The following is a 22590-nucleotide window of genomic DNA, read 5'->3' as shown; positions in this document are numbered from 1 at the left end:
ACTATAACAATTGAGATGACAAACATTAGATTAAAACAAACATACATTTTCGACAAAGGCTAAAACCAAATTAAAAACTGCTGTCAAAATTAACACAGATTGAGATGCACTTTTTTACATGGTTGATAGTCCTCAGTACACATGTGATTGGGTGTATATATATATATATATATATATATATATATATATATCCATTCACCTGGGGCTAAGTTGATTGGCAACACTAAATGGTCCTTAGTGTGTGAATGTGAGTGTGAATGTTGTCTGTCTATCTGTGTTGGCCCTGCGATGAGGTGGCGGCTTGTCCAGGGTGTACCCTGCCCTCCGCCCGATTGTAGCTGAGATAGGCTCCAGCACCCCCTGCCACCCCGAAAGGGATAAGCAGTAGAAAATGGATGATATGGGACACAATCATATATATATATATATATATATATATATATATATATATATATATGTATGTGTATGTATATATATATATATTTATATATATATATATATATAGTGTATGCATGTATGTATATGTATGTATGTATATATATACATGTATGTATATGAAAATGTAAATATACTGTAAGTATATACATATACATTTACGAACCCCGTTTCCATATGAGTTGGAAAATTGTGTTAGATGTAAATATAAACGGAATACAATGATTTGCAAATCCTTTTCAACCCATATTCAGTTGAATGCACTACAAAGACAACATATTTGATGTTCAAACTCATAAACGTTATTTTTTTTTTGCAAATAATAATTAACTTAAAATTTCATGGCTGCAACACGTGCCAAAGTAGTTGGGAAAGGGCATGTTCACCACTGTGTTACATCAGCTTTTCTTTTAACAACACTCAATAAATGGTTGGGAATTGAGTAAACTAATTGTTGAAGCTTTGAAAGTGGAATTCTTTCCCATTCTTTCTTGATGTTCAGCTTAAGTTGTTCAACAGTCAGGTTGTCTTGTTGTCGTATTTTACGCTTCATAATGCGCCACACATTTTCGATGGGAGACATGTCTGAACTGCAGGCGGGCCAGGAAAGTACCCGCACACTTTTACTACGAAGTCACACTGTTGTAACACGTGGCTTGGCATTGTTTTGCTGAAATAAGCAGGGGCGTCCATGATAACGTTGCTTTGATGACAACACATGTTGCTCCAAAACCTGTATGGACCATTCAGCATTAATGGTGCCTTCACAGATGTGTAAGTTACCCATGTTTTGGGCATTAATGCACCCCCATACCATCACAGATGCTGGCTTTTGAACTTTGCGCCTAAAACAATCCAGATGGTAATTTCCCTCTTGTTCCGGAAGACACCACGTCCACAGTTTCCAAATATAATTTGAAATGTGGACTTTTCAGACCACAGAACACTTTTTCACTTTGCATCAGTCCATCTTAGATGAGCTCGGGCCCAGCGACGTTCCTTGGTGTTGTTGTTTGATGGGCCCTGGTGAGCGCCTTGCATGGCAGTTCCTGCCGTCAGTGTGTGAATGTGTGTGTTAATGGGCGAATGTGGAAATACTGTCAAAGCGCTTTGGGCTCCTTAAAAAGGGGTAGAAAAGTGCTATACAAGTATAACCCATTTACCATAAATTATATTTATATAATTTTTCATATTTTGCAAAGTTTATGAATTGCGTCCGTTCGCATTCATTCATTCCGTCAAAATAAAAACGACATTATCTGAACGGCTGCACGAACATCAATATTAACCACGTGTTTTACTACATATCCCACAAGCCTCTGCGACGGACGCCCACTCCTCTGTGACGACAGCTTCCTATCCGGTCACCCAATGGCAGCCAAGAGTCGGATGATTGACGCAGGGGTCACGTGCTCCCATTGGTTTCCATGCGGTTTCCAGGAAGCGAACGCCAGCCACTTGGTACCGCCCCCTACATGTGAGCCCAGTCGGCTGCACCACGCGCGGCGTGCGGCGGAGAGAAACCGGTAGGAAAGGCAACGTCATCCCTCGGACCACAGACGAGACGTAGCGCGGAACCGAGAGAGTGGAGCGGCGTTGTCCGAGGCAGGTACGGTACTTGTTGTTTTATTATTTTTTTAACAACAGTCAAATAGTACAGTAGCGGTGAAAAGTAGGTCGATTTCGGTAAGAACAGGGCGGACTTTAGGGCCTGGCAGACTGGAGGCCCGCTAAGTGTCCGCGCACTTTCCTGAGAGAGAGAGCCCGGGAACAGGGCGGACTTTAGGGCCTGGCAGACTGGAGGCCCGCTAAGTATCCGCGCACTTTCCTGAGAGAGAGAGCCCGGGAAAAGGCTCTCGGCGACGGTCAGTGGGAGTTTTTTTTCCCCCCCGTAGTTCTGGCCTGGGTGCCGTAAAGGACACCGCACCCTTCATTTGGCTAGGTATAAGCCCGGTCCGTGCCTACCCCGACCTCCATATATTCGTCGCTCATTTTTATTTATTTTTACATTTTTAGGTGCTGAACAACTGCGGCTGAAAGATGGCGGACGACCCCAGCGCGGCGGACAGGAACGTGGAGATCTGGAAAATCAAGAAGCTGATCAAAAGTTTGGAAGCTGCCCGCGGGTAAGGACGGGGTTGCCGTGTTCGACCCCCTCCAGCAGTGGCCCGAAAGCCACCAACTTATTATAACGTCTCACGGTTGTTGTACGAACGTGGCCCCCCGGGTCTCAACAGCTGGACGTCGGCGACAGAAGGGGCCGACTTTGGGAGGGGTTAGCTTAGCGGTTAGCATTGCCGTCGTCGCATTTTAGCCGGCCCTGAAAAAAAAATAGTAATTACGTGACCGGCTCGATGCTGTGACTCGCCTGTGTACACGTCAAGCCGATGACCGCAGAGGAGGGGGTGGGGAGTCGAACAAAAAAAATACGTGATCAATTCAGCCGCTAGCGATGCTAATGACAGCCGTTATAGACGTCATATTTGCCGGGAGGCCGCCATGGATGGCTCCAGCGAGAGAGCACGTTGGTGTGGACGGGAGGCGGGTTAGCTCACGGCTAACCCCGATCCACTTGCATTTGAATATGTGACGTTGGAAATTATTTTTTCCCCAAACGCCCGTGTAACCTCATTTTATGGCGTCATTAAAGGCCTACTGAAATGAGATTTTCTTATTTAAACGGGGATAGCGGGTCCATTCTATGTGTCATACTTGATCATTTCGCGATAGTGCCATATTTTTGCGGAAAAGATTTCGTAGAGAACATCGACGATAAAGTTCGCAACTTTTGGTCTCTAATAAAAAAAGCCTTGCCTGTACCGGAAGTCGTAGACGATGACGTCACCCGTGTGAGGGCTCCTCACATCCTCACATTGTTTTTATAATGGGCGCCTTCAACAAAAAGAGCTATTCAGACCGATAAAACGACAATTTCCCCATTAATATGAGCGAGGATGAAAGTTTCGTGGCTGAGGTTATTGATAGCCCTTATGTGGGCCTACCGAGGATGTCGTAGTGGTTTGTGCAGCCCTTTGAGACACTAGTGATTTAGGGCTATATAAGTAAACATTAATTGATTGATTGATTGATGATAGCGAAGGACTAGAAAAAAAAAAAAAAATAAAGGGTTGGTAGAGTGGCCGTGCCAGCAACTTTAGGGTTGCAGGTTCGATTCCTGCTTGTGCCATCCTAGTCACTGCTGTTGTGTCCTTGGGCAAGACACTTTACCCACCTGCTCCCAGTGCCACCCACACTGGTTTAAATGTAACTTAGATATTGGGTGTCACTATGTAAAGCGCTTTGAGTCACTTGAGAAAAGCGCCATATAAATATAATTGACTTCACTAAAGTTTAAAAAAAAAAGGCGATTGCATTGTGAGCGATTCAAATGTAATTAGACACATTTACTAGGATAATTCTGGAAGATCCCTTATCTGCTTATGGTTTTAATAGTGTTTTAGTGAGATTTTAAAGATTGTAAAGACATACCTCGACGTCATATGGCTGTGGTGAACACGCCAGTGTCTAAGAGAGAAGCCGAGGAGCCAAGCTCACAGCTGCCTTTTTTGACATGACAGCTGCTGCAGGACGACGAATAATCCATTGATGTCTCCGGTAAGATATATATCACAATTTCCCCATCCAAAAACATGCTGGTTGACGTAGAGAAAACATGTTCGCTTGACCGCTCCGCTTCACAACAAACAGAGAAACACCGGCTGTGGCTCGGAGCTAAAGACAGCTGCAATCCACCGCTTTCCACCAACAGCATTGTTCTTTATAGTCTCTAGGGTTGGGTATCGTTTGAATTCGAACGATTCCGATTCTTTGTTTCGATTCCGATTGCTGACGATTCTCGATTCCGATTCTTCTTGTACCATGCCGATTAATGTGTTTGCCAGGTAGTCCTTGGAAGGTGGTATGTATTTTGTTTTGAGAGTTTTCACCATATCCCTGCAAACATAAACAAACATGTAATGTTGCTGTTACTGTTTAGCCCAGTATCAATTAGCTTAGCTCTAACGTTATTGCTTAACTAACCTAAATGTTGGAGATTCCACCTATGAAAAGGGATGCAGTCTTTTGACTATGTGTGCAGTGACCTTTCTGTGGCACTCTTCTGTCTGTGGCACCGACATCTTCCCCATTGCCGCTACGGTGAACGGAGTACGCTGAGCACATCGCGGAGCCTGGCTAGCAGGTTGTAAATTGTCTATGAAAAAATACGCGGGCTAATTTGTTAGCTGCCTCAACGTTGGCGCAAAACACATTATTTATAGCATATATATTGTTTTACTTACTGGATTCGGACTGCAGTGCAGTCAACGAGGTGCCAGGCTGGGCGTCGGAGCCAGAGGAAGAGGCAGAGGAGGACCGTCGGCGCAGCGCGTCGAAGACGGGACACGCATTTATTTGTACTTACTGAACTCGGAGGTGCTTCTTCATGTTCGACGTGCACCCTCCTGAACACGAAACAGTCCTGACGCACATGTTACATTTCGCCGATATTTAATTTTTTTTAGTAAAATAAAGCCACACTTTCGACCGTCAACGCCCGCTATCCATGCTTGACTGACTCGTTCGGCTACATAGGCTCGGCTATGCTAACACTTCCGGCGGTGGGCGCTTCTTCCTTGGTGTGCGGCTTCTTCTTCCGGTCGGCGGACTTATTCCTTTTTTCCGGTCGGTGGACTGGTTATCGAAACTAGGAATCGACATTTTAACTTTTGAACGATTCCGGGAGAATCGGAAAGTTAGTCCCGGTTCCAATCGATACTCGATAATCGATACTCAACCCTAATAGTCTCCATTATTAAATAAACAAATTGCAAAAGATTCAGCAACACAGATGTCCAAAATACTGTGTGATTACTGTGTAATTACACCATGAACAGAGACAACTTTTAGCCGTGTTTGGTGCAGCGCTAATATTTCCTTACAGTCCGTGACGTCACGCGTACGCGTCATCATTCCGCGACGTTTTCAACAAGAAACTCGCGGGAATTTAAAAATTGCAATTTAGTAAACTAAAAAGGACGTATTGGCATGTGTTGCAATGTTAATATTTCATCATTGATATATAAACTATCAGACTGCGTGGTCCATAGTAGTGGGTTTCAGTAGGCCTTTAAATGTCCATTCTATGTGTCATACTTGATCATTTCACGATATTGCCATATTTTTGCTGAAATGATTTAGTAAAGAACATCAACGATAAAGTTCATAACTTTTGGTTGCTAATAAAAAAGCCTTGCCTTTACCGGAAGTAGCAGACGATGTGCACGTGACGTCACGGGTTGTAGGGCTCCACACATATTCACATTGTTTATAATCATAGCCACCAGCAGTAAGAACGATTCGGACCGAGAAAGCGACAATTCTTACATTAATTTGAGCGAGGGTGAAAGATTCGTGGATGAGGAAAGTTAGAGTGAAGCACTAGAAGAAGAAAAAGGCGAGTGCAGTAGGAGCGATTCAGATGTTATTAGACACATTTACTAGGATAATTCTGGAAAATTCCTTATCTGCTTATTGTGTTAATAGTGTTTTAGTGATATTATAAAGTCATACCTGAAAGTCGGAGGGCTGCGTTGACCGCCATTGTCTCTGAGAGGAGCCAAGATCACAGCTGCCTTTTTGAGCTGCTCCAGGAGGACGCTAACTCCGCACAAACTGACTTAATGTCACAATTTTCTCATCCAAAAACTTGCTGGTTGACATGTGGTAGAGAAACATGTTCGCTAAAGCTTCACAACAAAGAAAAACCGGCTGTGTTTCGGTTGCTAAAGGCAGCTGCGATTCTTCTTTATAGTCTCCATTATTAATTGAACGAATTGCAAAAGATTCAGCAACGCAGATGTCCAGAATACTGTGTAATTATGCGATGAAAGGAGACTACTTTTAGCCGTAAGTGGTGCTGGGCTAATATGTCCCCTACAACAACCCGAGACGTCACGCGCACGCGTCATCATTCCGCGACGTTTTCAACAAGAAACTCAGCGGGAAATTTAAAATGGTAATTTAGTAAACTAAACCGGCCCTATTTGCATGTGTTGCAATGTTAATATTTCATCATTGATACATAAACTATCAGACTGCGTGATCGCTAGTAGTGGCTTTCAGTAGGCCTTTGACAACGCCGGCGTTTAGTAATGATCAAAATGAAGGTAATGTAGATCGAATGCAGCTGAGAGGCTACAGCGACCCCGAAAGCGGTGGAAAAATGGATGGATGGATTCCAAGGCTGTGTCTACACCAGTGGTTCTTAACCAGGGTTCAATCGAACTCTAGGGGTTCGGTGAGTCGGCCTTAGGGGTTCGGCGGAGGTCAAAAGACACCCGACTCATCGGGTAAATACAAACTTCTACCTATCGGCGTATTACGGATACGGCAACAGCTGACTGATTTGCAGGTGTGTAATTTGTTGTGAGTTTATGCACTGTGTTGGTTTAGTTGTTTGAACAAGGTGATGTTCATGCAAGGGTCATTTTGTGCACCAGTAAAAAGACATGGTAATATTTAAGTATGGGCAACATATTCAACATTATTAGTTGCTTATTAACATGCAAATGAGTAACATATTGGTTCTTAACTAGTCATTATTAGGTACTTATTAATGCCATATTCGGCATGGCCTTGTTATAACCCTAACCAAATAACTCTGAATTAAGTCTTTATTACTTATAAAGGTTCCACCAGTGCCCAAATACCTCTAATTTAAGTCTTTGTTACTTAAAATATGTTCCCTTAAAGTGTTACCAAAAACATATAACTTTGTCTTGAATTTGAAAAAAAACAAAACTGTTTATTTATTTTATATATGGAGCGGTATAGCTCGGTTGGTAGAGTGGCCGTGCCAGCAACTTCAGAGTTCCAGGTTCGATTCCCACTTCTGCCGTCCTAGTAACTGCCGTTGTGTCCTTGGGCAAGACACTTTACCCACCTTCAATCAATTAAAATTAAGGTAATGTAGATCGAATGTAGCTGAGATTGGCTCCAGCGACCCCAAAATTGACAAGCGGTTGTAAATGGATGGATGGATTCTAAGGCTACGTCTACACTACACCGCATAACCCCTTAAACCAATAATTATTTACCCTAAGCCCCGTTTCAGCCACACTAAACATGCATGAATTGATTATCATGGACCCCGACTTAAACAAGTTGAAAAACTTATTGGGGTGTTACCATTTAGTGGTCAATTGTACGGAATATGTACTGTACTGTGCAATCTACTAATAATAGTTTCAATCAATCAAAATGCTTTCTCCGGCACTTGTAATGTAGATCCTGACATTTGGATTCATAATATAAGTAAACAAATATTAAATACATGAATAATCTTCATCTCAAGATCCATCCATCCATTTTCTACCGCTTATTCCCTTTTTGGGGTCGCGGGGGGCGCTGGCGCCTATCTCAGCTACAATCGGGCGGAAGGCAGGGTACACCTTGGACAAGTCGCCACCTCATCGCAGTCATCTCAAGATGTTCAACGTAATTATTGTTATATGTACTTTGTGAACACTTGTAGTTTGAACAGTTTCTTAAACTGGTAAATGGGTTGTACGTGTATTTAGACCAAGAATGGCAAGAACGACACGAAACGACGCTTGGTTCCATCTCCCTTTTTTCTGTATGAGGTTTATGGTAAATGGTTAATGGGTTGTACTTGTATAGCGGTTTTCTACGCCTTTTTAAGCGCTTTGACAGTATTTCCACATACGCCCAGTCACACACTGACGGTGGGAGCTGCCATGCAAGGCGCTCACCAGGACCCATCAGGAGCAAGGGTGAAGTGTCTTGCCCAAGGACACAACGGACGTGACTAGGATGGTAGAAGGTGGGGATTGAACCAGTAACCCTCAGATTGCTGGGATAGCCACTCTACCAGCTTCGCCACGCCGTCCCCCTGAATCATATTGGAGCTTTGTCGGATTTCATTGGTTAATCCATCCATCCATTCATTTTCTACCGCTTGATCCATTCCATAATTTAATTCCACATACTGATATACTAAAGGTTTTAAGTCTTGTACGCATGTACAAATGTTTAAAATTAAATTTTCCTCAAAAGTTATATTACTCTTCTTTTGTTGAGAAGAATTGTTGTACATTCTTGGGTAGCAGGTTATAGTTTGCTTTGTACATAATTTTAGCTGTTTGTAAATGCACCAAGTCGTTGAATTTCAATATTTTTGGTTGAATAATTATAGGGTTTGTATGTTCTCTACATCCAACATTATGTATTATTCTAATTGATATTTAGTGAATGAAGCGCACTTTTGTAGTTGTTTCCCCATATTTCTACACAATAACTCAGCTATGGTAACACTAGAGAGCGATAGGGAATATAAAGTGATTTTTTTTTAATTCAATTCCATTGCTTTAACGTGGGGATTGTCCAAATGGAGCTAAATATTGTGAGTATGTAGAATAAATATTCAAGTTCAAATTGAAGTGCATCTACAGATTTGTCCTCTTCATATATTTGTTTTTTTGCACACGTTATTTGATTTAAAAGCTCAATTCAGACTTAAGTGGCAATTAGAGGTCAGGACATGAAGCAACGGGTGAACTCAGAATATAATAATTTCACTTTTTGAAATTAACTTGTGAATCCACTTAATTTTAATTTATTGAATTGGCCTCAATTTCGTAGACTAATCATTTTTATCTTTGTTATTGTCAACAACCTATTTTCCCCTGACAAAAAAAACACTATAACAAATCAAAACATAACGCCTGATGACTTAGACCATGGACGTCAAACTCAAGGCCCGGGGGCCAGACATCATTTTATCTGGCCCGCAAACACCTGGAAATGATCTGTCAATTAAGTACTTCATATTTTCTCACTCAATGTAATAGATTTTTTTCATTTTGACGGAAAAAATGTATGTACTGCTTGAAATTGCATACCTCTTTAAAATGTAATAGTACCCAGTATTGCAACAAATAGTACAGTATATTATAAAATTTTGCCTGAAAAATATATATTGGCATTGACCATCGTATGCATGATACATCATACCTGACCATAATGTCATGCTATTTTGTTTTAAACATTGTATTTTAGTTGACTAACGTTGCTTTAAGTTTAGCTGACTAAAATGTTGTGTAATTTCATTGACTAAAACTATATCAATTTATATGGCAAAAATTAGATTAAAACCAACATACATTTTCGACAAAGGCTAAAACTAAATTAAAAACTGCTGTCAAAATTAACACGGATTGAGGTGCACTTTTTTACATGGATAGATGGATGGATGGATGGATGGATAGTTTTTTTACTGTCATTGCACAAGTACAACGAAACTTTGTTTTCAGCACAAACCCGTTCAAGATTAGACAAACAAACAGTGTACAGCAGGGGTGTCCACAGTGCGGCCCGCAGCTAACCACACATTCTGCAAAAATTGCAAAATTGATAGTATTGCAAAAATTATAAAACTATTAAAAAAAGTGGACTGAGGTGAAATCTGAGAAAAAGTGGCAATGTTGACACAAAGCTGCCATGCAGGCAGTTTTTTTTTCCTTTTGTCTTTTTCTTTTTTTTCCATTGCTCAAAAAAAAAAAGAAAGGACAAAAAAATCAATTTCATAATGAATTATTACTTAAAAATTATCACTTCAAAATGTTTTATGTGGAAAAAATATTGCATATGTTGTGTGGTTGCCATATAAAAACATCAAAGTTTTGACAAAAGAGCATAAAACAAATAAGATAATAGTCCAAACTTAAAATCGACAGATATGTTGGAAGTTGATCTTGAAATTTAAGTGTTAAAAGTTAAAAAAAAAAAATACTAAAAATGCATCACTTTATGAGTGGGGAACCTTTCGGATTTCAAATATATTTAGTAGGATTTTATTCAACTTTTCACTGTGATTACTCAAAAATATTAAATAATTAAAATCAATGGTGTGATGCATTATTGATCTTTGAGGGCTTTATATGCTAAATAAAGGAACTCTCTCGAAGGAATCAATAAAGTACTATCTATCCATCTAAATACTGCATATTTCAGTTTCACTATAAAAAACAAAGTTGTCTTTGACAGAAAAGGCATAAAACCTTATTTGTTTTACTTCATATCAACCTCAAGTTGATATAGAGATTTACTGTAAGCATTAAATAAAAAAAAAAAGATAATTTTACTTATTTTTAACATTTTAGTGACTGAGACCCTCTATTCTTCACAGGAGCCCTAAGGATAAAAAAAAATCTACATGCTTTCTTATGGTTTGAAAATTAAAAATATCAAAATGGCCCCGATATGCTTAATTTTTTCCGTGTGTGGCCCTCTGTGGAAAAAGTTTGGACGCCCCTGGTGTACAGGGTTACTGAACAGGAACGCTGATGTGTCGCCACAAGGCGCCCCGTAAAAGATGGGGCAAAAGGTAAAACGCTGGGGAAGGATGAGTTTAAAAAATACAATTTAGACTGGGCTCCTAAGGGGGTAATACCTAATAGTCCTCAGTGCACGTGTGATTGGGTATTATCACATGGTTAAGCTGTTGTAAACCAGTACCATTGTGTGGTCATTGGGTTCAGTATCTTCCTGTTTGAATGTTTGCCAAGGCCTTTATACTAACTTTGATTTATCGCTCTATCCAGTAACGGCACCAGCATGATCTCCCTGATCATCCCACCTAAGGACCAGATTTCCAGAGTGGCCAAAATGTTGGCGGACGAGTTTGGCACCGCCTCCAACATCAAGAGTCGAGTCAACAGGCTCTCCGTACTCGGGGCCATCACCTCTGTACAGCAAAGACTAAAACTGTACAACAAGGGTAGGTGAATAATAAACTCAACACCCTATCTGCCCCTCTTGAGAGTGTGTTAAATATATACTTCCAGCAATTGAAAGTGCAATGTTACACTGGTCCAAGTGGGTCCTCTAGATGTTAATGACACAAATACATGACTAGATTGATGAACATTACATTATCATGGTGTGTTGTGAGAATTAATCACAGTATACCTTACAGCTTGTGATATGCAATGAGTTTCTTACACTTACAATTCATGAATAGTTTATCTAATCTACTCAGAATTTGAGTCAGATGTCATAAAACGAGAGAGGCTAACAAGTTTTCCTCTACTAAGCATATGTATGCACAGGGTGACCTGTCGTGTTAAAGTACCAGTATAGTGGAAAAATAAGTTGACACCATATTAAAGCTATTATCATATTTATATGATTTATGACCCAATATACTTACAGTGTCCAAGGTAATCGACAGGATCAAAATAATATCAATCTCACGGAGATTCCTGAGACATTTTGAGTAGGTAATGAGTAAGCCAGTCACATGATCCTTGACTGAGAGGAAGGAGCCTCAGATCCCTTCCGCATTATTACCAATGCTAATCAAGCAGCCTTTGTGAGAGCCAACAACCATTACTTTGGGAGAAAATAAGATCCAGAACCGAATATTCTTGAGCCCGAACACAACTAGGATGAGCAATATATTTTAGAAGCTGAGAGCTAAGCGGGTGCAGCTTTATTCAAACACTGTAGTATCAGCAGCATTGCCAGGTGGTAAACAGTCAAACTAACAATAATAAAATAAACACCGTACAATTTACATTCTTGCTGGGATGCCAACCGACGGGACGCTCACGTAGTCCTGTTTAGATGAAGAATCAATTAAAATCCTCACAAAGGGTTAAAAAAAAGATGGCTGCCACGAACGTGTTTTTTGCCATCTTGGAGGAAGTCAAAGTCGACCAGCTTGTCAGTCAATGGTCATATTTGTGTGCCACTCGGTGAGAGATTCATGAATTATAATCCAGAATTTACTTATACCAAATTTGACACAAGGCAGAAACAGCTGCCAGCTCGCTGTGTTAACATTAACAACATAAGCTAGCGTTAGCTCACTGCTTTTTGTGTGTTGCTAAAATAGTTTGTCTGTGTTAACGCTTATAGTAACAATATGGCTCATATTTGGTTCATATTCAGGTCACGGCATGTAAATGGAGTATTGTTGGTGGTTTCTGGGCGTTTTTAAAGGGTTTTATGGGCGCAAAAGAGGAGCTTTGGTCTGTTAACTCGATTATTAGCTATTTATTCACGATATCCAATGCATAAAATAAGCCAAACGTGTTCTTGTCTTACATAAGGATTGTGAATGACAAACGACACATCTCTTTCCAATTTTGTCATTTTCCTGTATGACTGATCTGTCAAGAGAGAGTCATTTGACCCCGAATTTACAGAAATTGTGGCATTTTGTAATGTTCGGACGGTATTTTCACATCCTTTGCGGATTTTAAATGTTTTTTTTGGATAATAATAATTATACAAAGTCAACTTGTTTTTTTACATTATACTTTAAGACCGAGTACTGAGCAACTCCAACATGCTGATCAAAGTTTGCATTTCAATTAGTTTAAAAAAAAAATAGATTTGAAGTGTTATTAACCCTATAATAACAAAATGGAAATGTGAAAATGTTACGACATATTTGTGAGATAATTCTGGGCTTCACGGTGGCAGAGGGGTTAGTGCGTCTGCCTCACAATACGAAGGTCCTGCAGTCCTGGGTTCAAACCCTGTGAATGCGTGGGTTCCCTCCGGGTACTCCGGCTTCCTCCCACCTCCAAAGACATGCACCTGGGGATAGGTTGATTGGCAACACTAAATTGGCCCTAGTGTGTGAATGTGAGTGTGAATGTTGTCTGTCTATCTGTGTTGGCCCTGCGATGAGGTGGCGACTTGTCCAGGGTGTACACCGCCTTCCGCCCGATTGTAGCTGAGATAGGCGCCAGCACCCCCCGCGACCCCGAAAGGGAATAAGCGGTAGAAAATGGATGGATGGAGTGTGAATGTTGTCTATCTGTGTTGGCCCTGCGATGAGGTGGCGACTTGTCCAGGGTGTACACTGCCTTCCGCCTGATTGTAGCTGAGATAGGCGCCAGCACCCCCCGCGACCCCGAAAGGGAATAAGCGGTAGAAAATGGATGGATGGATGTGAGATAATTCCAGTTAAGACATGAAATATGCTGTCTTTATTCAAATGTCACGGTATCTTATTTCCCATTTCTCTCTACAGTGCCACCTAATGGCTTAGTGGTGTACTGTGGTACCATCGTTACAGACGAAGGGAAAGAGAAGAAAGTGAATATCGACTTTGAGCCTTTTAAACCAATCAACACCTCCCTGTATCTCTGTGACAACAAGTTCCATACTGAGGTAAGCAAATTTGCCTGCTCATTTTCATTGGACATTGTTGTTTTAATGTTTCAATCCGTCTCACATGATTTCTTGTTAATACAGGCATTGACGGCCCTGCTTTCTGATGACAGCAAGTTTGGCTTCATTGTGATTGATGGTAGTGGGGCGCTATTCGGCACACTGCAGGGGAACACCAGAGAAGTGCTGCACAAGTTTACTGTGGACCTACCCAAGAAGCACGGTACTTCACTACAAATATAACACAACAGATTTTTCATTGGAATTTTTTTTTTTTACATTGGCTATACTCCCTCGGGCATAATCATATTAATTAAACCTAACTTTGTTACTTCGATGCTATTAGTCCTCCACTCATCCCGTCTGAATTATTCTCCTTCAACCTCGTTCCAGGCAGAGGAGGACAGTCCGCTCTGCGTTTTGCTCGTCTAAGAATGGAGAAGAGACACAACTATGTGAGGAAAGTGGCCGAAACAGCTGTCCAGCTCTTTGTGTCAAACGACAAAGTCAATGTGGCAGGGATGGTTCTGGCGGGTTCCGCCGATTTCAAGACTGAGCTCAGTCAGTCCGACATGTTTGACCCGGTAAGTGTGTCCGTCAAGTTTTACCTGATGAGCAGCGAAGGGTGACATGGTTTGTTATGCAGTATATATTTACCGTATTTTTCGGGGTATAAGTCGGACCTGCCAAAAATGCATAATAAAGAAGGAAAAAAACATATATAAGTCGCTTTTTGGGGAAATTCATTTGATAAAACCCAACACCAAGAATGGACATTTGAAAGGCAATTTAAAATAAATAAAGAATAGTGAACAACGGCATAAATAACCAATTGAGAAGCCTGGTATGTTAACCTAACATATTATGGTAAGAGTCATTCAAATAACTAATAAAATATAGAACATGCTATACCTTTACCAAACAATCTGTCACTCCTAATCCATAAATCCCATGAAATCTTATACGTCTAGTCTCTTACGTGAATGAGCTAAATAATATTATTTGATATTTTACGGTAATGTGTTAATCATTTCACAGATAAGTCGCTCCTGAGTATAAGTCGACCCCCCGGCCAAACTATGAAAAAAACTGTGACTTATAGTCCGAAAAACATGGTAACTTTAGTCACTTGTTCATTTGGGAGGAGCACACAGACGTATAATTTAATTAATGCACACACTCCTCCATATGCGATACAGACACTAGATGAGATATTGTAAACAAGTGACCATGTATAGACAGCAATTAATCGATATATCGATTTATATTCCTCATATTCAACTACATCGATCTGTGCTCGGCACGTTTGCCTTCTGAAATATAGGTATTGATCCAACATCGTTTTAAAAATAAATCGATCAATTTTATCGATACCAGAAAAAGGAAATCATTAGATTTCGGAACGACATACTTTATATGAAGTTTAACACTCCTGATAAGGACGTTAAACATCATTCAAGTCTGTCTGTCAAAACAAGAATGATAGATAGCTATGGTGGCTGAGAAAGGTCACTCCAGATGCAACGACACAAGGCAATAAATATAAATGACAACACAACAACTTTCAGCCACAAAGGACGCGACCGAAGTGACAGGGAGTAAGTTGCGGCGACGGGCCGACTTCCTGAACATATCCATGCATCAATTTTGTACCGCTTGTCCCTTTTACGATCACAGTGAGGGGGCTGGAACCTATATCAGCTGCATTCGGGCGGAAGGTGGGGTACACCCTGGCCAAGTTGCCACCTCATCGCAGTTCCTGAACATAGTATATTATTGAAAAAGCAAAACAAAGTTATTTATGACTGCAAAAGTGGTCACACATCACTTACTTGTCCAACTTTGTTCATTACACGTTTTTCAACTTTCGCCTCAAGTATTACTTATATTCAACTACATCCATCTGTGCTCGGCAAGTTTGCCTTCTGAAATATAGGTATTGATCCAACATGGTTTTCCTGGATATCATATATTTGTATTATTGAAAAAGCAAAACAAAGTTATTCATGACTGCAAAAGTGGTCACTTGTCAATTACTTTTCCAACAGAGTTCATTACACATTTTTCAACTTTTGTCACAAAAATTCCTTATCAACTACATTGATCTGTGCTCGGCAAGTTTGCCTTCCGAAACATTGTTTTTAAACATAAATCGATCAATTTTATCGATTCTAGAAAGAGGAAAACATTAGATTTAGGAACGGCAGACTTTATATGAAGTTTAACACTCTTAATGATAAGGATGTTAAAGGTTCTGTCCGTCAAAACAAGAATGACAGGTAGCTATGGTGGCTGAGAAAGGTCACTCCGGATGCAAATTACAACACAACAACTTTCAGCCACAGCACGATTGCAAAAGCAATAACAAATACAAAATGCCACAAACCAATAATATAGAGCAACAACACCCTGGCCAAGCAACAAAGGACGCAACCAAAGTTACGACGATGGACCGATTTCCTGAACATAGTATATTAGTAGTATTGGAAAAAGCAAAACAAAGTTATTTATGACTGCAAATGTGGTCACACTTCACTTATTTTTCCAACTTAGTTCGTTACATTTTTCAACATTTTGTCTCAAGAAAGTTTAAGTACCACTGATAGATGAACTATCCCCTTGTTCTGGAGGTGAGGGAATCTTTTTGGTGATTTAACCCCCAATTCCAACCCTTGATGCTGAGTGCCAAGCAGGGGGGGTAATCGGTCCCATTTATATAGTCTTTGGTATGAACTCCCAACCTACCGATCTCAGGGCGGACACTCTAACCACAAGGCCACTGAGCAAGTCGGTGAGTCGTCAAAAGTTGTCGGCTCTCACTTCAGTTCTGTCCTCATGTTGTCAAGTTCTGGCTTATAGTTCTTGTGTTACGGCTTTATGTTATTGTGTTGTGGTGTTTATTTGTTGTAGCTTTAAAAATCTTGCAATAGCTAAAAGGCTTTAGTGTTTGTTTTTCTTGTGACTTCTTTCTGCTACTGTAGCTGTTTATGAAAATGAGAGTAGTAACCAGTCAAACCACTGGTTGGTTGCGCTTAATTTTTTATATTAATTTATTTTGTATTTGTATTATTTCTACGTAAAAAAAGAACAGCAAAAGTAGCAGTTTAACATTTTAATTCAACCTTGAGATATGTTGGCTGCGCTTTAATTTTGATGCCAATATTGTATTTTATGTTGAGAAACAAAAGCAGAATTTGCAGGAAAATCTACTGTTAAATGTTGGTTACTGTACTTTTATTGAGCATTTCTTGAATATTGAAAGAGTTAAATTCATAATTATTTTGTCAATTATAACATGGTCCTAATTAATAATTATTATAATTCAGTTATGAGTAATTATAATAACAATTAATTTATGAATAATTCCCCTACACAAGATAACAGGAAAGCAGTAAACTTGTTTATTTCAGTCACACTGGTTGATATTTTAATGTTTTGCTAAAAAGTTACTGAATTGATTTCAACTCGCTAAATTATTTCGGATCGTATCGTTCTGAAAATATTGTCTCTGAATTGTATCGGCAACCACAAATTCTGAATCGAATCGTTGTTAAACAAATTGTTACACCTTTACATGCTATGCAAATAAGATACGGCTATTTAGTGTGTTTATACCAATGTATAGATGTATTTTATATGAAAGGCACCCTTCTGTTAATCTTCTTGCCTGCCACACCCCACCCCTCTTATAATGGTAGACCAAACACTGCATTGGAGGCCCTAAGATCGAAATTGAATCAACATCACCTAAATGCATAGCATGCTGTTAATTTGTGTATAACCACAATCTGTTTATTATCATTAACAGAGGTTACAAGCCAAGGTTCTGAAGTTGGTAGACATTTCCTATGGTGGAGAAAATGGTTTTAACCAGGCAATTGAGCTCTCTGCAGAGGTTCTCTCCAATGTCAAGTTCATCCAAGAAAAGAAGCTAATAGGTAGGTGGTTAGTTTTACACAGTAGAGGGACTTTAAGAACTTTTAATGAGAGCCGTAGAGTTGTTCCAATGAAGAAAATGTGTATTTATAATCCTCTCTTTTCTGGCTCTCCAGGTCGATACTTTGATGAGATCAGTCAGGACACCGGGAAATACTGCTTTGGTGTGGAGGACACACTCAAAGCCTTGGAGATGGGAGCTGTGGAGATCCTCATTGTCTACGAGAACTTAGACACCATGCGTTACATTTTACGTGTGCATGGGGCCGAGAGCAACGGAGCTGAGAACGGTGCACAGGCTAACTATGCCATACATCACCTAATTATAATATTAACCATGCCACCTTTTATCGTAGAGCCATGATTCTCAATGGTGTTTTGTTTGGTTCCTAGATGAGAAGACTTTGTACCTAACACCAGAGCAAGAGAAGGACAAGTCTCATTTCACAGACAAGGAGGTAAGAAGCACATTGATAGACGGCACCTGAGTTGTCCTAAGTTTATCTGACTTTGGTTGTGTTGAAAGACGGGGCAAGAACACGAACTGATCGAGAGCATGCCACTGCTGGAGTGGTTTGCCAACAACTACAAAAAATTTGGAGCCACGCTGGAGATAGTCACAGACAAGAGCCAAGAAGGATCCCAGTTTGTCAAGGGCTTTGGAGGCATTGGGGGTGAGCTGTGCAAGAGTGTATTTTTAAATTGTGTACAAATGCTTACTAAAATGAGTGTGTGCTATATAGAAAAGGTTGGCAGTCGTCAGATGTTGAGTAACTTGATTATAATATTTACCTGCGGTTAGGGGTGCAATAATAATCAGTAATATTGATAACTGTAGTAAAATTCGAGACAGAATTACAGTTTAAAATGTAAATGATTGAAAAACCGAGATTGATAGCTGCACTTTGATCAACTCATTGAAATGCGAACATGCAAACAAGGGGTAAAAACATATTTCCCCATTAGGAAACAACATACCCAAATCTAAACTTATACAACAAACACATTGCTGTTTAAGCAACTAAGATAGTCAATTGTGCACATTGAACCTACAGGCTGAGCTGTAATCCCAGACGGGTGTCTTTAAGGTGCATTCAAAGGACGCTTAACAGATAAGACACAATGCCTGCCAGAAGTAGTAAATTATACTAATAGATTTTATTTGTTATGCACTTTCATTGAAATATATCTCAAACTGCTACAGTACAAACCGTTATTTAAAACAATAAAAGCTTTTGAAAAGCCGTTAAAACAGAAAAATACTATCAGTGAAGCATTAAAAACACAACCCATGCAAAATAGTGGGTTTTTAACAGAAGGTCTTTTTTTAGTAATTAACAAAATGAAAAACAAATAATTTTTTTTTAGCACACATACGGCAATAATAAGGATAATGGTGATCATTTTGGTCAGGATAGCCATGCAATGAAATGTTCATATGATTATATCTGTACCTAAAGTATATCCTAAATTGGGAAAATGTGTGAAAAACTCATTTCTATTGACCCTCAAGGGACAAAGGCTGTATAGCTCGGTTGGTAGAGCAGCCGTGCCAGCAACTTGAGGGTTGCAGGTTCGATCCCCACTTCCGCCTTCCTAGTCAATGCCGTTGTGTCCTTGGGCAAGACACTTTACCCACCTGCTCCCAGTGCCACCCATACTGGTTTAAATGTAACTTAGATATTGGGTTTCACTATGTAAAGCGCTTTGTCACTTGAGGAAAAAGCGCTATATAAATATAATTCACTTCACTTTTTTTTCAGTAAATATTTGCTGTATTTTTGACTATATTTATGTTGTGTTACTGTTGTGTGATGTTTCATAAGAAAGTTTTTTTCAATTTTAATGTCCAATTCTTTTACGGCTGTATTATAAACTAGTAGCTAGTCGATAATACCTCAAAGTCAAACAGGATCTATAAGTCCTGCATTTTTCAAGGGGCATAAAACATTCTGGATTCATATTTTCTATTCTTTGTTGTGCTCAAATCTCTCAATCAACTTCAGCCTAAAACAAAAAATATCGAATGTGTAGAGTAGAGATGTCCGATAATGGCTTATTTGCCGATATCCGATATTCCAATATCAAACGATACCGATATAGACAGTAGTGGAATTAACACTTTATAATGCCTAATTTTGTTTTAATCCCCCGCTGGATGTATTCGATAGATAGATAGTACTTTATGATTCATTCAAGAGAGTTCCTTTGGGAAAATTGAATTCAAACAATGTAACAAGGTTTTCCAAAACAAATCAACTCAAGTTATGGAAAAAAATGCCAACATGGCACTGCCATATTTATTAAAGTCACAAAGCTTATTATTTTTTTTTAACATGCCTCAAAACAGCAGCTTTGAATGTGAGACATGCTCTCCCTGAGAGAACATGAGGAGGTTGAGCCTGGCGGGGGGTGTCCATTGCAGCATCCCGGAAGAGTTAGTACTGCAAGGGCTTCTGGGTATTTGTTCTTTTGTGTTTATGTTGTGTTACAGTGCGGATGTTCTCCCGAAATGTTTGTCATTCTTGTTTGGTGTGGGTTCACAGTGTGGCGCATATTTGTAACTGTTAAAGTTGTTTATTACGGCCACCCTCAGTGTGACCTGTAAGGCTGTTGGCCAAGTATGCAGAGCATTCACTTGTGTGTGACTGGGCCGGCAAGCAAAGGAAGTCCCTTTAAGGTTTATTGGCGCTCTGTACTCCTCCCTAAGTCCGTGTACACAGTGGCATTTTAAAAAGTCATCAATTTTACATTTTGAAACCGATACTGATAATTTCGGATATTACATTTTAAAGCATTTATCTGCCGATAACATCGGCAGTCCGATATCATCGGACATCTCTATTGATTGATTGATTGATACTTTTATTAGTAGATTGCACAGTACAGTACATATTCCGTACAATTGACCACTAAATGGTAACACCCGAATAAGTTTTTCAACTTGTTTAAGTCGGGGTCCACGTTAATCAATTCTAGTGTAGTGTTTTTGTATTTTTATTTGAACCCTTTGAATGCCTTTTAAACATTCAGTCACAGTTGTCAATTAGTATACATATAATAATAATAACAATGTAATGTAATATTTTTATAACTTTTTTTAGGCTTGAAGTTTGATAAATTTGAGCAAAAGAGGGCCAGAAAAATATGAATCCAAACACGATTTTATGCTATTCAAAAACTTCAGATATTTTATGTCTTGTTTGGCTTTAAATTGAATATACGCAGAGGGTTAAAGTAACAGCCAGTATTCTGACAGTCTTAAAAAGGTAACAGATTGTACAGCTCTAGCATTGATTGACACAGTTGTCGCTTTCCAGGCATCTTGCGGTACAGAGTGGACTTCCAGGGCATGGAGTACCAAGGAGAGGACGACGAGTTCTTTGATTTGGATGACTACTAGGTAGTCGGGGACTGATATCGGGAGAGAAAAAACACAAAGGAAAGAATGAAGAAATAAGGAAAGAAAAATGCCACCTCTCTTGCAGCAAGTGAGGGGCTCAACTTGGTTGACCACATAATGACAGACAACTTCCAATTTACTTGTTGGCTCCACAACGTTGTACATACATTTCATCTGTACACACATCCCATCACACAGGCTGAAGAGAACTTTCATCCAGAGGGGAGAAAGCCTTTCCTGAATAAATCCCTGCCTTAGAGTGCTGGTTCCTTCCCCCAGTTGGATTGGACTTGACTCATTTTTGTTCCTTATCTCCCCCACTTTTCTCCATTTTGAATGAACACAACAGCAAGTTCCCAGATTAATTGCTGCCCTCAATCCTGTATGAATATGAACTTTGGAGTCCCCAAATATTAGAGAAAATGATTTTCCCTTTTCTTCCCTGCCTCTTACCTCCCCTCAATGCTTTATCTTTTTTTTTTTTTTTTCCAGTTTTTTTTTTACTGGCGACTGCTGCTGCTGTTGTATTTTATGAGAGTGGGGGATTTTTTTTACCTGGGTTTCTGTAGAGAAAGGGGGACAAAGTATTAAAATTTGAACTGCTGAAAACCATTGCTACCTCCTCATCTCCTGTGCTCTCAAACCTTTACCCTCAGTCCACCTGCCTCCTTTTGAAAAAGTTGACTATCTCCCTGCTTTGCTGCCAGATGTGATGTATGCATGACTGTGAGTTCTTTCATTGATTCACAAAGATCCACCTATTGTTTGAAATTTCAAACACTTTGACTTTTTTTTTTTCTTTTTTAGCGCAAATCAAAATCCTAGTTTGTTTGATTTGCTTTCCTACCAAAATTAAACCCCTCTCATTTTGGATTTCATCTCAACATATGTTCAGCTAGTGATGTGTGTTTGTATTTGGGACTGTTTTGGTGCAATTGTGGAGATTAGGAAGACAAAATAGTACATTTGGAAACAGTTGGATATAATTATATGAGGAGCATTACATTGTGTATGATCCGGGCAGCACGGTGGTACAGGGGTTAGTGCATGTGCCTCACAATACGAAGGTCCTGAGTAGTCCTGGGTTCAATCCCGGGCTCGGGATCTTTCAGTGTGGAGTTTGCATGTTCTCCCCGTGACTGCGTGGGTTCCCTCCGGGTACTCTGGCTTCCTCCCACCTCCAAAGACATGCACCTGGGGATAGGCTCCTCCCACCTCCAAAGACATGCACCTGGGGATAGGCCCCTCCCACCTCCAAAGACATACACCTGGGGATAGGCCCCTCCCACCTCCAAAGACATGCACCTGGGGATAGGCCCCTCCTACCTCCAAAGACATGCACCTGGGGATAGGCCCCTCCCACCTCCAAAGACATGCACCTGGGGATAAGCCCCTCCCACCTCCAAAGACATGCACCTGGGGATAGGCCCCTCCCACCTCCAAAGACATGCACCTGGGGATAGGCCCCTCCCACCTCCAAAGACATGCACCTGGGGATAGGCTCCTCCCACCTCCAAAGACATGCACCTGGGGATAGGCCCCTCCCACCTCCAAAGACATGCACCTGGGGATAGGCCCCTCCCACCTCCAAAGACATGCACCTGGGGATA

The 22590-nt window shown here is 40.2% G+C and overlaps 1 protein-coding gene across 3 annotated transcripts; it reads left to right on the top strand.

Annotated features, from left to right (window-relative positions):
• Positions 1-1887: 1887 nt before the first annotated feature.
• Positions 1888-21592, top strand: LOC133552606 (eukaryotic peptide chain release factor subunit 1). Of its 3 annotated transcripts, none has more exons than XM_061899896.1 (11): positions 1888-2044; positions 2452-2561; positions 11058-11233; positions 13502-13641; positions 13726-13864; positions 14035-14225; positions 17450-17579; positions 17694-17867; positions 17971-18035; positions 18104-18251; positions 20898-21592. In XM_061899896.1, exons 2-11 carry the CDS (start codon positions 2476-2478, stop codon positions 20978-20980), a joined length of 1332 nt encoding a protein of 443 aa, XP_061755880.1. In that variant the 5' UTR covers positions 1888-2044; positions 2452-2475; the 3' UTR covers positions 20981-21592. The 3 variants fall into 3 exon arrangements, with proteins under 3 accessions (XP_061755880.1, XP_061755882.1, XP_061755881.1); XM_061899898.1 differs by having other exon boundaries at positions 1898-2040; XM_061899897.1 differs by lacking the exon at positions 1888-2044 and adding an exon at positions 2097-2377.
• The last annotated feature ends 998 nt before the right edge of the window (positions 21593-22590 follow it).

The sequence above is a fragment of the Nerophis ophidion genome, linkage group LG05 (assembly GCF_033978795.1).
Source record: "Nerophis ophidion isolate RoL-2023_Sa linkage group LG05, RoL_Noph_v1.0, whole genome shotgun sequence".
Classification (NCBI taxonomy): Eukaryota; Metazoa; Chordata; class Actinopteri; order Syngnathiformes; family Syngnathidae; genus Nerophis; species Nerophis ophidion.
The sequence above is the reverse complement of the archived record's forward strand: the minus strand, read 5'-3'. Positions and strand labels throughout refer to the sequence as shown.